Source organism: Vigna angularis, chromosome 9 (genome assembly GCF_016808095.1).
Source record: "Vigna angularis cultivar LongXiaoDou No.4 chromosome 9, ASM1680809v1, whole genome shotgun sequence".
Classification (NCBI taxonomy): domain Eukaryota; kingdom Viridiplantae; phylum Streptophyta; class Magnoliopsida; order Fabales; family Fabaceae; genus Vigna; species Vigna angularis.
In genome coordinates this window covers 4,262,893-4,276,378 of record NC_068978.1, presented here as the reverse complement: position 1 = coordinate 4,276,378, position 13,486 = coordinate 4,262,893, and the positions used below count along the sequence as shown (strand labels likewise).

The 13,486-nt window shown below is 35.7% G+C and overlaps 1 protein-coding gene across 1 annotated transcript; it reads left to right on the top strand.

Moving 5' to 3' along the window:
• Positions 1-361: 361 nt before the first annotated feature.
• Positions 362-13,132, top strand: LOC108346402 (exocyst complex component SEC10b). The gene is made up of 24 exons (XM_052868568.1): positions 362-713; positions 804-1,043; positions 1,121-1,195; positions 1,614-1,715; positions 1,863-1,913; positions 1,990-2,095; positions 2,177-2,296; positions 3,190-3,281; positions 4,162-4,330; positions 4,407-4,483; positions 4,581-4,679; positions 4,774-4,864; positions 5,365-5,450; positions 8,954-9,127; positions 9,474-9,527; positions 9,624-9,752; positions 9,858-9,950; positions 10,031-10,177; positions 10,307-10,404; positions 10,967-11,051; positions 11,379-11,437; positions 11,742-11,840; positions 11,925-12,008; positions 12,642-13,132. The coding sequence occupies exons 1-24, from the start codon at positions 621-623 to the stop codon at positions 12,709-12,711; spliced, it is 2,493 nt and encodes an 830-aa protein (XP_052724528.1). The 5' UTR covers positions 362-620; the 3' UTR covers positions 12,712-13,132.
• Positions 13,133-13,486: the final 354 nt, after the last annotated feature.

Sequence of the window (13,486 nt, the reverse complement as noted above, 5' to 3'; positions counted from 1 at the left end):
AATTTGGTTTTCTGGAATTGATTTGCCACTTCTAATGGTCACATATTATTGCTAGAAAAAAATAAAACACACAAAAGAAAAACCAAGAGAGAGAGATGAACTTCATGCTTTACTTTTATCTAATCTACATTGGGGGAATTCCAAAAACGAGGGTTATCAATTCTTTTGAATTCCAAAATTATTTATTTATCATAAATTTGAATATAATATAAAATAAATATCTGTGTAAAATGAAGTACCATTTCACATATTATAAAAAAATAGTGAGATCAAGTCGTGGGTTAGAAAAGTGATAAAAAGAAAAATAAAAGTTTTTAAACATGAAAAAATTGAATATTCAATTAAAATAGTAGAATTTTATTTTTTTAACAATTTTCTGCCGTTGCGATATTCCATCCAGCTTCCTTCCACCGTGTTCGTTGTCGCTCCTTCGTCATCGATCGATCCATTCCAACGTGTCCCTCCACTCAGAGGGTTTTCACTTTTCCAGTTACACTTTCAAACAAAAAACTCCATAACATAACGATACAACCGAAGAAGAAGAAGAAGATCGCATTTCCCAATCTCCTATCACAGTTTCGCCAAATCGAAGCACATTGACTCGCTCCACTTCCTTCGTCATGAGAGAGCCTAGAGATGAAGCCGGCAAGCCCTCCAAAAACTCATCGTCGGGTACCTCCTTCCCTCTTATTCTCGACATCGAAGATTTCAAGGTACGTTCGCTGATTCAGCTTAAAGAGAATTTCGGTTTCGATGATTGAAGGAACGTGTTGTTGATCTGGATGTTGCTGTTTCTGTGTTAGGGAGACTTCTCGTTTGACGAGTTGTTTGGGAACCTCGTGGGCGAGCTTCTTCCGGCGTTCAAATCGGAGGATGCGGAAGGGGAGGGCGGAGATTCCCAGCCGAACGGGCATCGCCGAGTGCCGTCCGATGCGGCCAAGTACTCCTCGCAGGTAGTTGCGAGTCCGTTGTTCCCTGAGGTTGAGAAACTCTTGTCGTTGTTCAAGGATTCTTGCAAGGAGCTGCTTGAGCTTCGTAAACAGGTTTTCCTTCCTCTATCGATTAGTAGCCTTTTTTTTTTGAGGTCTTGATTTTATTGTTGTTGTGTTTTGGTTGGAAGATTGATGGGAGACTCTACAATCTTAAGAAAGATGTCTCAGTCCAAGACTCTAAGCATCGAAAGACACTTTCTGAGGTGAGTATTGAATATACTTGGTTTGTGTTATGCGAAAATTTACAATTGTCGCTGCAGAGCATTTGAGTCAATGGGTGTGAGGTTGTTGTAGCTTATTGGTATTCTAGAGTTTGAGCCTTAGGTATTTTGGTTGCATTAAATATTTGGAGCAAGAACTTTTTCGCTTATAGTAATCCTATTAAACATGGTCTCAAACCACCAAAAAAAATTGCAATACTTTTTTACTGTATAAGTTCCGTGGGGGTATATATTATTTCCCTTACCCTAGTGATTATTTCTTTTAAAAATTACATTTGTTAGTTCTAATTTTGCCATTTTTTAGAATGAAGATCTTTTATACCCTGCTATCTAACTAGGCCGGAGTGATCTGTTGGGATCGAATGTTTAATTTTTGTGCATTTTTTTATTTCCTTTTCAGCTAGAGAAAGGTGTGGATGGATTGTTTGATAGCTTTGCCAGGTTAGATTCGCGAATTTCAAGTGTTGGCCAGACAGCTGCAAAGATAGGTGATCATCTCCAGGTAGAGAGTTCTTCCATGGTCCAACTATGTTTGATGGGATGGATTGAAGTCTCACATTTGTTTGTATTATTATGTTTTATTGGTAGGTCAATTCCTCCTTTGTCTTTGAAATATAATCTCATTTCTAGTACTGTTTTATTTTTTCAGAGTGCAGATGCTCAGCGAGAAACCGCCAGTCAAACAATTGAGTTGATAAAAGTATTTCAGTTGGTTCATTTGGTTTCTATAATTGTTCATGTTAAGGAATTTTACCAATGGTTGATTTTTTCTGCAGTATTTAATGGAGTTCAACAGCAGCCCAGGCGATCTGATGGAGCTTTCACCTCTTTTTTCTGATGATAGCCGTGTTGCCGAGGCTGCTTCGATTGCCCAGAAATTACGTAAGAATTGAGATGCTTTTTCATTTCTATATTGCTTTAACCAAATTATGTCAATTCTATGCTAATACTGTCTATTTTCAGGGTCATTTGCTGAAGAAGATATTGGAAGACATGGAATACCTGTCCCATCAACTATGGGAAATGCAACTGCTAGCAGAGGATTAGAAGTTGCAGTTGCTAATTTGCAGGAATACTGCAATGGTGATTTTTTTTTTTTCTGAAAAATATGGACACGTTAGCTTATCACATGTTTCTGTCAAACAGAATAATTAAGATAATTATAGTTCTGCGCATTTCCTGTTAAAACTGCAATATTATAGTCCCTTTTTCTTCAAGAATATTGTGACTGGCAAAGTACATTATTCAATCTAAGAATGTCGTAATCTGTGCGGTTGTCTGCTTTCTTCTGTTGCAGATAGAATGGTCAACATCCTTTAAAAGATTAATAACTATGTTTAGATTGAATTTCAAGACACAATTTTGTTTATCAATGATGTTGACAGATTTCTGTACGTACGAAACAGCTTCTTCATCTAAAGTCTCTCTAATCAGGCTTAATTGTCATGTAACACCTTTTTATGATCTTCTGGCTTTTACTGTAGTTGTTACTATGGCCATCTAGAATTCCAAATACTAAACAGTGTGGGGCTCATATTTAATTTTCCTTAGGCATTCCTGCCTTTTTGTGTCGGAATGACAGGGTTCTAGATTTAAGCACATCTGCCTTTATCAAGTGTTATTATCTTTCTTCAATTTGGTGAGCCAAATGTGAGCAAGATTGAGGACTTAAATTGCATGAAAATTTTGTTTACTACCTTTTTTTCACCTAATAAGATCTGTAGCAAATGACTTAACCTAGCCTTGAGGGACACAATTCATTACCAGCCCAATTCTACCTTTCCTCGTTACCAGGGTGAATGTTCAGAATCTTGCTTCTTGCCTTTTAAAATATAAGAACATGCTGATATTTTTGGATTAACTGATCTTACATAAGGTTACAACCAAAATATTTAGTGGCTGCCCATGAATGTTAAAATTGCGTTTTGGGTTTCTTTAGTAATAAATGTTTGATAATATTTTCACCATTTCTGCAGAACTGGAGAATAGATTGCTCTCTCGGTTTGATGCAGCATCACAGAAAAGAGAATTGACCACCATGGCCGAGTGTGCCAAAATTTTGTCTCAGGTAAGAAAGTTTTGTTTACATAATTCCATCCCTTTCCTTTCCCCTATAATCCCTGTGTCAGTTTCCCATATTACTACCGCCATTATTCAGATAACTTGGATTGTTTCATTGGTAAAATCAAACCAAGAAAAGTTATGAATTGTTCGTCATAGAAACAGTACCTGATATCATCGCTCTTTTATGTTCATGGGTTTTTGGCAGCCTTGTATTACTTTTTTATTTTATATAGTTTATAATTCTTAAGTTCCATAGTTGGATATCTGTTGTTTGACTTGTCAATATCAATTTCAGTCTAATAGCCACTACATCAAATGGAGGCTGTGCTTGCTTCCTGGTTTCCCATACCTTTGAGGATTTTCTTTTTGGTCATCGTTTGTCACTTTTTCTATTATCTCATTTTCATTGCTACTTCCCTTTTCATCCCTCTCTCTCATTTGTCCATTGTTTATGATAATTCTCTGGTTAATTCCAGCACTAAGTAATAAAAACGTCTAGTTTTAAATTTGAGGGTAAAGGTGTATCGGTCTTCCTTTTGCTTAAATTGCATTGTACTTTGTGATTTTCTAGATGTTGTATAATTGCAAATACTAAATGGAATTTAATGTTACTTTAGTTGGCCTGTGTGTTTATGAAATTGTATTTGAAATTTAACACATTTTAAAAAGAGTCCAAGCTTCAATTTATGATTATACAGTGCAGTTGTTTGAAGAATTGCTTTCAAATGTTTCTACTTTGTCTCTTATGCTTGCATTATATTTTGCTTACTTGCTTATAATGGAAATAAGTAGATTCACTGGTTGAGTGCATTACTTACATATTAAATATTGATGTTTTGGTGAACGAGTGCATCTATTTAGCTAAATTACTACTTGTAATGCAGTTCAACAGGGGTACAAGTGCCATGCAACATTATGTGGCAACACGGCCAATGTTTATTGATGTTGAAGTGATGAATGCAGACACTAAGCTGGTTCTAGGTGAACAGGGTGCCCAAGGGAGCCCTAATAATGTTGCTCGAGGGCTTTCCTCCTTGTACAAAGAAATCACAGGTTTGAAATATACTTTCTGCTGTTAGTAAAATAATATTTCCTGACAGAAGCAATGATTGACAGTAGTTTTTTACAGATACTGTTCGAAAAGAGGCTGCAACAATCACAGCTGTATTCCCCACACCAAGTGAAGTTATGTCAATTTTAGTTCAGGTACCCGAAAACATGGTCTTCAACAAATATTGTGGCCTAGAAGTTGTATAGTTTACTGTATTCACAGAAACCAATGCTCTCATAATTCTTTATGCAGCGAGTTTTAGAGCAGCGAATCACTGCCCTTTTGGACAAACTGTTAGAGAAGCCATCTCTTGTTAATTTACCTTCCATGGAGGAAGGTGGGCTCCTATTAGTGAGTACAATTATCCAACTTCCTTCATTATTATCATCCAAGAGTCAGTTTAGACACAAGGCTGATGCCAATGTGATTTGATTTGAGGTTTCAGTATCTTCGAATGCTGGCAGTGGCATATGAAAAGACCCGAGAACTAGCAAGAGATCTACAAGCTGTAGGATGTGGTGACTTGGATGTTGAGGGTAATGAATTAACTCTAAATATGCTGAATTTCTTAATTGATATCTGGTGAACTCGTCTTAAAATGGAATAATGGTTTGGAACATAAATGCAAATGATACTAGAAGGACTCATGTTTGTTTGTTAGATGTAGTTTTTGACAATTACACATGGTTTTGTAATGAAACTTACATAATCTTAGTCATATAGTGGGCATGATCATTGAAAATGCTTTTCAATTGTACTTTCATAATATAAGTGTGAGATCTAGAAGTATAATTATTATATGACTATAATCTTACCTCATGGCAATTTTTGACTAGGACTTTTGACTTTTTTTAATTTTATGCACCTTACCCATCTTGGAAATATGAGGTAATGATATATATGCTTCATTCTGGTATTATTCATTTTATTCCCACTGATAAAGCAGTTTTTTAATAAATGCTACTCACATGTGCTTTGTTATGAATTTAGAATATTCAAAATGTTTATTAGGTGAGAAAGTTCTCTATTTATTCAGGTCTAACCGAGTCCCTATTTTCAAGCCACAAGGATGAATATCCTGAATATGAGCAGGCATCTCTTAGGCAATTATATAAAGTGAAGGTTTGTGATTGTTTTAATTCTTTCCCCTTACACTTGTAATATGTGGAAAATGATTTTATGATGATTCAAAGAGTACAACAAGGATCACTATTTATAAAAACTAAGCTAGAATTAGGGACTTCAAATCAGACCTGATTATTGCAAACAAGTAAACCTTGACCAATCATTCCAAATAAAGAAGTAAATATAATTAAATGAAGAAAAAATAATGCATGTGCAGCATGCTTCATACTTTACAAGTTGCAAAACATCATAGGCTAGTTAATGGTTGTTTAGTGCTCATAGCTTGCTAGTAAGATCTTGGAGTCGCTGTGTGGGTAGCCATGTTTTCTTAGCACCTCTGCCAACTGACCTCCAAAGGGAACATATGTTGTTTCCTTGATGAAGATCTGTCCTATTTCTACATGTTTTCTCATTGTTCTGAACCGAATTGTGGTTTTCATGTTGCAGAAAAGAAACTTCATAGGTACTTCATACTCAACTCCAAGGTTACCAATCGTGATTTCTATCAATAATAGTTCACATAGCCTCTAGGTCATCAAATATGATTTTTATTCATGGCATGAATCCATTGATCCTGTTATAAGGCTTCTTATACTGGTTTGGCAATCTTAATAAAATAATGGCCGATATAAAACTCTAGTGTTTCATGCAAGGTGTTTAGTCAACATTAGACACAAACAGATATATAATGAAACATCTTTTTTCTTTTGTACTCACTTATATACTATAGTCTAGTCTTGTTTCTAGTCGATGTGAATCTCTAACACACCTTTTCATGCTGAAGACTGGACATCTCGAGTATGAGACTAAATATTTGTGGGTGGTTTGATAGCCGATAACACAGTAGGCTCAACAAATCTTATTAGGATAGACTCTGACACCATATTAGGTAATGGGCTTTAAGCCTAATTCAATCTTACCAAATCAACTTATAAGATAAGGTTTGCATCCACTTATACATAGTAATTTGACCTTATTTCTAGTTGATATGGGATTTCCAACAACATCATTGCTAACATAAATTTGGCAACTTTAGGGGATACAATTACATTTGACTGCCCTAGGATCCAATATATCACAATCTGGAAGGCAACACAACCAAAGGCATAATGTGGAAGTCTTTCGAAATAGAAATAGAAGGGAAGTTGCATAATGGATTAGGGCAACACTATAGAGAACCTAAGTAGTTAGCATGTTTATTGGATAGGTGACAGTTGAAACAACTTGTTAGGATACAAGATATATGAGAGAAGAAGGTATAGGAGAGAAGGAGAAGGCCGAACGGTGGAAGCAGAGAGAGGTCAGGCCGAACGGTGGAAGGCGGAGAAAGGTCAGGTCGAACGGTGGAAGGCGGAGAGAGGTCAAGCCGAACGGTGGAATGCGGAGAGAGGTCAAGCCAAACGGTGGAAGGCGAGGAGAGGTCAAGCCGAACGGTGGAAGGCGAGGAGGGGTCAGGCCGAACGGTGGAAGACGGTGAGGAGTCGAGCCGAACGACTGAAGGCGGTGAGAGCTCGAGCCGAATGGTGGGAAGCAGCGAAGAACCTGAACCGACCGGTTGAAGAAGTTACTATCCTAGCAGTTAGGATAGGCGGGAAATATTTAGTATATTTAGAGCGATATTCAAGGAAATATATTCTAGGGAAATATTTTATTTAGAACAATGTTCATATTTTATTCTAGGGAAAGATTTTATTTTAGGGAAATATTTTATTTAGAACAATATTCATATTTTTTTCTAGGGAAATATTTTATTTAGAACAATATTCTAGGGAAAGATTTAGCACAAGATGGGTGGGAAATAATTAGTATAAATAAAGTTAGAGGCTATTGTTAGGGTTATGCTTTTGATTATTGAGTCTTGTGACAGGCGGCTATGTGTCCTGTGAGGGAGGTTATGCTCCCAAGTAATTGAAGGAGGTTATGCTCCCAATTATTGTTTACTTTTGTTTATTCAGATATTATCATCAATAAAAGAGATTCATTCGTCCATTATCATTCGGTCATTGTCTTCTCTATCTACTGTGATTGTGTCATATTACGTGTCCTACTCGGGTACTTAACACAACTTCTCACCAATAACATTTGAAATAGAAAATTCTTGATAACTTCAAGGGAAATGCAAATTTTTCTGTTTGAGTGACTCATTTTGCCATAGATATTGACATCTTAGTTTATGAATAATATGGTTTTGTTGCAGAAAATTAGGAAAATTCTGATTCAGTTATTCTTTTCCATTATTTGAGCATAATTGATTAATTGATCTTCCAAACCGACTCTTAACCATGTAATAAAAGTTCAAGAATAGATTAAACACCTCCAAGAAATCTTTCATCAGTTGAATTCACGAAACCTGAATTTAGTCATTCACATAAAGAACCAAACCATTTTGCATTATAGAAAATAGGAGCTGGTCCCCCAAACATTGGAATGAACAAGTTCTAAGACTCATCTTTTCTATTATTGTAAAAAATATTGTCAATTAAAATATAGGAGCTGGTCCCCCAAACAATTAAAAGACTCAATGTACTCTAAAGTAAACATACGAGGAACAATGCCTAAAGAGTCAAGATTACCTGAACGAGGATGCATTAGACACCGACATTGAAGTCTAATTTGAGAAGCCACAAACTCATAACTTGTCTGATGACATGGAGTGGACACATTCAGTTTGGCACTGCCTTTTTCTTCTACACATTGGTATAACCTTCCCCATTTCTTATCAGTTCCACGTGTACTCTATGACAAGATCTTGCATGACACAATAGGAAGGAAAAAATGCTACTGTTTACTACACATTTCAAATCTTGAGTAACTTTGTATATTAGATCAAGATTAATTGTGGAGTGAAGGAGCTTGATGCACACTTTGTATGTAAAGGAGGGTTGTAGTTGAATGCTCTCCCTTTCACCAATTGGGGGTATGACTAGTCTACACAATATGTAATGTGGTGATTATTTACAAGTACAACAGTTGCAGCAGTGATGCAAATGAATGCCAATAGGGAATCGTGTGTTGTACAAAATATGGGAAAATGTCCTTGAAATGTGATGTGGCTTCCACCGATGAGTCTCGTGGCAGTGGTCCATTCGCTATGTTGCCGGTCTAAAAGTAGGTGGTGGGACAGTGGTTGAAAAACTTAGTGCAACGGAAGGTGCCACTTAGGAACTGATGGCAGCAGTGAAAGCCTGCCTAGGTTGGTCACAATGAAAGTGGAATCTATGATTTATGTGTCTGAAGGAAAGTGAATATTATTTTATGATGATTCAAAGGTACAACACAATTCACCATTTATACAACTTGAACTTAAAACTAAACTAGAATTATGGACAAATCAAACTTGGTTACTACAAATAAGGAAATTCATACTGATTAATCCTAATAGAGGAATATATCTAATAAAATCTGTACAAAGAAAAAAATAACGCACAGACTAGTAATTTTACACGTTACAACACTAATTGAATTGGATTGCAATAAATTTATGTCCCTAAAAAATGCAGGTGGAAGAATTGCGAGCCGAAAGTATGCAGATATCTGATTCATCTGGGTCAATTGGACGTGCAAAAGGAGCTTCAGTAGTTTCTTCTCAACAGCAAATATCTGTTACAGTTGTAACAGAGTTTGTGCGTTGGAATGAAGAAGCAATCTCAAGATGCAATCTATTTGCTTCCCAGGTAATTAGTTATTTGCCTTTTTTTACAGGGCAGTGTAGTAGTTGCTTAGGGTAAGCATAATGTGAGGTTGTTCTTTATATGCTTATTTAAATTCATTTCTTGTTGGTAAACTAAATTTTTTGTATGGAGAAGTATAAAAATCAAAGAGCCTCGTTATACTTATACTAAATGTGATTTTTCTTTGTATTATAATTCATCAAAATATTTTTGTAATAATTCATCATTCCATAATAATGTGTTTTTTGTTTGGCAGTTAGCAATATTTAGGCAGTTAAGCTCTGATAATTTGATATGAACTCAATATTTTAATTCTTTATATGAATAATTTGAAAGTGTTCTTTTACAGCCTGCAACACTTGCAAACAATGTAAAAGCGGTCTTTACTTGCCTGCTAGACCAAGTAAGTTAGTTTCATATTTTGTCAGCATTCAGATATTTGATACCTTTAGTGCATTGGAAATCATTATTCAGGGGTCATTTTCTGTGTATTTTACAGGTTAGTCAATATATAGCAGATGGGCTTGAACGGGCTAGAGACGGCCTGACAGAGGCAGCTAATTTGAGGGAAAGATTTGTGCTGGGTACAAGTGTTACCCGTAGAGTGGCCGCTGCCGCTGCATCTGCTGTAAATACATCATTGTTTTGCATGCTCTTTTTAAAGTATATATAGAAGCGGAAAATATAAGGTCATTTCACCAGACATATTTAAGATTAATTTGTTGATATGCAGGCAGAGGCTGCTGCTGCTGCTGGTGAAAGTAGTTTCAGATCTTTCATGATTGCTGTACAACGATCTGGAAGCAGTGTAGCTATTATTCAACAAGTACAATTTGAGCCTTGATTTTTAATTGATATTTTTAGCTATTAACAAATCCTATAACTGAAATGAGTAATTCTCTGCAGTATTTTTCTAATTCTATTTCTCGGCTTTTGCTCCCTGTTGATGGGGCACATGCGGCTGCTTGTGAGGAAATGGCTACAGCAATGTCAAGTGCAGAGGCAGCTGCTTATAAAGGATTGCAACAGTGCATTGAAACTGTCATGGCTGAGGTTAGTTCTACCTATAAATCCAATAGAAATGGGCTGGTTCTGGGTATTTCCTGTGTTTTCTCTTTTGCTGTTCAAGTTTGAATCATAACTCCTAAACTCTTAAATATTTTACTTTAAACCCCTTGACAGGTGGAGCGGTTGCTTTCAGCTGAACAAAAAGCTACAGATTATCGATCACCTGATGATGGAATGGCTCCTGACCACCGGGCAACTAGTGCCTGCACAAGGTGAATGTTTCTTGAAACTTGAACTGAAACTACTTAGTACTAATGATATTGAAATTTTCTGTAATTTAAATCTATGTGTACGTGAACTAGGTTGTTTTTACTTTGTTTGAACATTTGAACTTTTATGATTCATTCTTCATGTATATTTAGCAAGGTTTCAAAAGTTGGATCAGTTCAAGGATTCAAGGTCCAACTGAGTTTGTTTGCTTACATACCTATGAATATGTAAAATTATGTAAAAATATAATTTATGTTAGTAAACAAGTATAATAATGGAGGAAAAGCCTAAGTATATCATTAGCACCGGTTTAATGGTAAGCTTCTGTATTTAATGGGTTGATCAGACTGGTCAAAACATCAACTCTTGATATCCCATGTTAATCTGCTAGGTTTTAAAAACAAGCAAGGCTGTGTAGATTCTAGACACTACACTGCAGATGTCAATGTTATTTGAGGGACCAAGTTTGCATCTTATTTGAAATAGATATCAGCATTTAATTTTTAGTTTATTTTCGAACTTTATATTCCTAACTAACACGTATATTTTGGTCTCCTGTGTCAGAGTTGTTGCTTATCTTTCCCGTGTGCTGGAATCTGCATTTACTGCTCTAGAAGGCCTTAACAAACAAGCATTCCTGACTGAATTGGTACGATATGTTGTTTCTAATCATTGAATATGTTGATTTGATGACTTTGAATGAAGGAGTTGGCTGCTTGTACAGAGTCATTTAGGAGGATGATCTTCACAAGGTTCTTGGATCTTAAACAAACTTTCATTGGTTGGATGTCTCATTTCTTGTAGTTGACAGTGTCTATTACTTGTTTTCCAATGGGGGAAAGTGGGTTCTTTTGATTGTTTACTTCCTTGTTTGTGATAGCTCAGTCCCTAATGAATGTTTACTGATGAAGAAGGATCCATATTATTGATTCATTTGTCCTACTTTCATTGAAAACATGATAAATTGTCATTTTAGGGGAATCGCCTGCACAAGGTGCTACTAAACCATTGGCAGAAGTATACTTTTAATCCAAGGTAATTGCCTGGGTCTTACATTCCTTATTTTCTCTAGCTTGTATATACATATTACCATAACAAGTACTGCTTTGATGTGGAAAAAAATATACATAGGCTAATCACAAATTAATCCTTCTGAATTTTCTTTCTTCACCTTATGTATTTATTATAATGGCTTTAACTATTTTCGTCATGCACATATACTGGTTTGTTTTAGGTTTTATGACAAGTCTTTTTGTCTCCGATTATGAATTTTATATTTGTCACCAACTGGTTCTATAATATCCTGCTGATTGTTGTATACTAATGAATTGCTTTGCAGTGGGGGATTGCGACTGAAGCGTGACATTACTGAATATGGAGATTTTTTGCGTAGTTTCAATGCTCCTTCTGTTGATGAAAAGTTTGAATTGTTGGGCATGTAAGTTGAATGACACGCAATTTTTTTTTTCATAATCCCCCCACCTCCCATTTTTACATACTAACTTCTGAGTGTTTTCTATAGACTGGCCAATGTATTTATTGTTGCTCCTGAGAGCCTTTCGACTTTGTTTGAAGGCACACCCAGCATACGGAAAGACGCACAAAGGTATAATAATTACATTGTATTTGTAAATAATGCAATGTTTTATGTTTCATTGTTGGCTGTTCTTATTATATTACCATCAGATCATTACAAAATGGCTAATAATGACATTTATATTAAAAAAATATATCTTTTCCTGTTCCTGTTCAATTTCCTTACACTCTTAAATAGTTTCATGAAGTGTCTTTGGTGTGGGGTGAGAGTAATCCCCGATCAGGATATTAATTGTCCCTTCACACAAACACTTCAAGCTTAACCATTGAATTCAAGCTTGGTTACTACTGAAGCCACACTTTGTGGGTTGCTCTAAGTTAATTTGGTTATTTAAGATGACTATTAAGGATTATAATTGGATCAAATGGAAGATTATTCAATATAAAAAAGATAGAGGAAAATGTTAGGGAAAACTGTTGAAAGTTATATCTCTGTCTAAATGGTTTGACTAAAACTTTATTTTTGATAGTCTAATGAGGTTTACTGATTATGTAGTTTACACCACCTGTTAAGATAAGTCTTGGTGGTGGTGGTAATTAGTAAGCACCCCTTTCCAACACACAACATCCCAGTGAACAAATTAATCAATGTCGTTGCGTATGATTGGTGATGAAAATGTTCATTTATCTGCTATTGCAACAGATTTATTCAACTTCGGGATGACTACAAGGCTGCCAAACTTGCGTCCAAACTGAGTTCCTTGTTTTCTTAACAGAACTGAGCTTGTGATCTGATATCTTAAAATCTGTGGGTATGACTGCATTCACCTGTTTCTTGGCTATGTGCACTAACGCTTGAACTGAATTCATTGGTGCTGTTAGAAGAGTGATTTAACAATTTGTTCTACACAAAATCATAGGAGGTTATTCAGAGGCCGTTTTAGTAGAATTGAATGTTCTTTCTCGCTGAATATTTGGAGGCATGAATAGAAAGGGAAACCAGGTAGATTTGTATTTTATTTTTTATGCATAGGTTTCCTTTGTGAATGTAGTTGTATTTTTCTTTTTCTGTATGCGGAGTTTTTGATTTTTGGTGCTAAGTGGACCAGGCTTAGACCGAGTAAATATAGTGAATACTTGGACTCGTCGTGTAAATTAGTTTTTTATGGAATGCAACGTATCATTATGGCGGTACGTGCCATCTGTTAATCAAACTTCTCTGAAGAATTATATTCTTCAACAAAGAACATTCTTATCATAATCTTGGGGCAAAATGACCTCGAACTTGAGATCCAATTTCTGATTGATCCCAAAGGTAAAAGAGGGGAAAAAACGAATACAAACAACATAGCAGGACTTTGAGGATACACACAACATAGTACGTAGCTACTGGAAGGAGTAACTAAAATGCAAGTTACAACCACCCAAACTACCTAACCTCCAAGCTAGCCAATTTAGTGTTGTAAAGAAGAGTTTGTTCAATTAGTCTAGGATCATTTTTATGGTATCTGTGATATAATCAACTTTATTCAGTGACATTAAATATAT

Bases quoted from the DNA above. Each gene is read 5' to 3' on its own strand.
- LOC108346402 (XM_052868568.1), top strand. From the start codon at position 621: ATGAGAGAGCCTAGAGATGAAGCCGGCAAGCCCTCCAAAAACTCATCG. The intron at 9,128-9,473 runs GTAATTAGTTAT...GTTCTTTTACAG, and splicing joins GCAATCTATTTGCTTCCCAG to CCTGCAACACTTGCAAACAA. The intron at 11,438-11,741 runs GTAATTGCCTGG...ATTGCTTTGCAG, and splicing joins AAGTATACTTTTAATCCAAG to TGGGGGATTGCGACTGAAGC.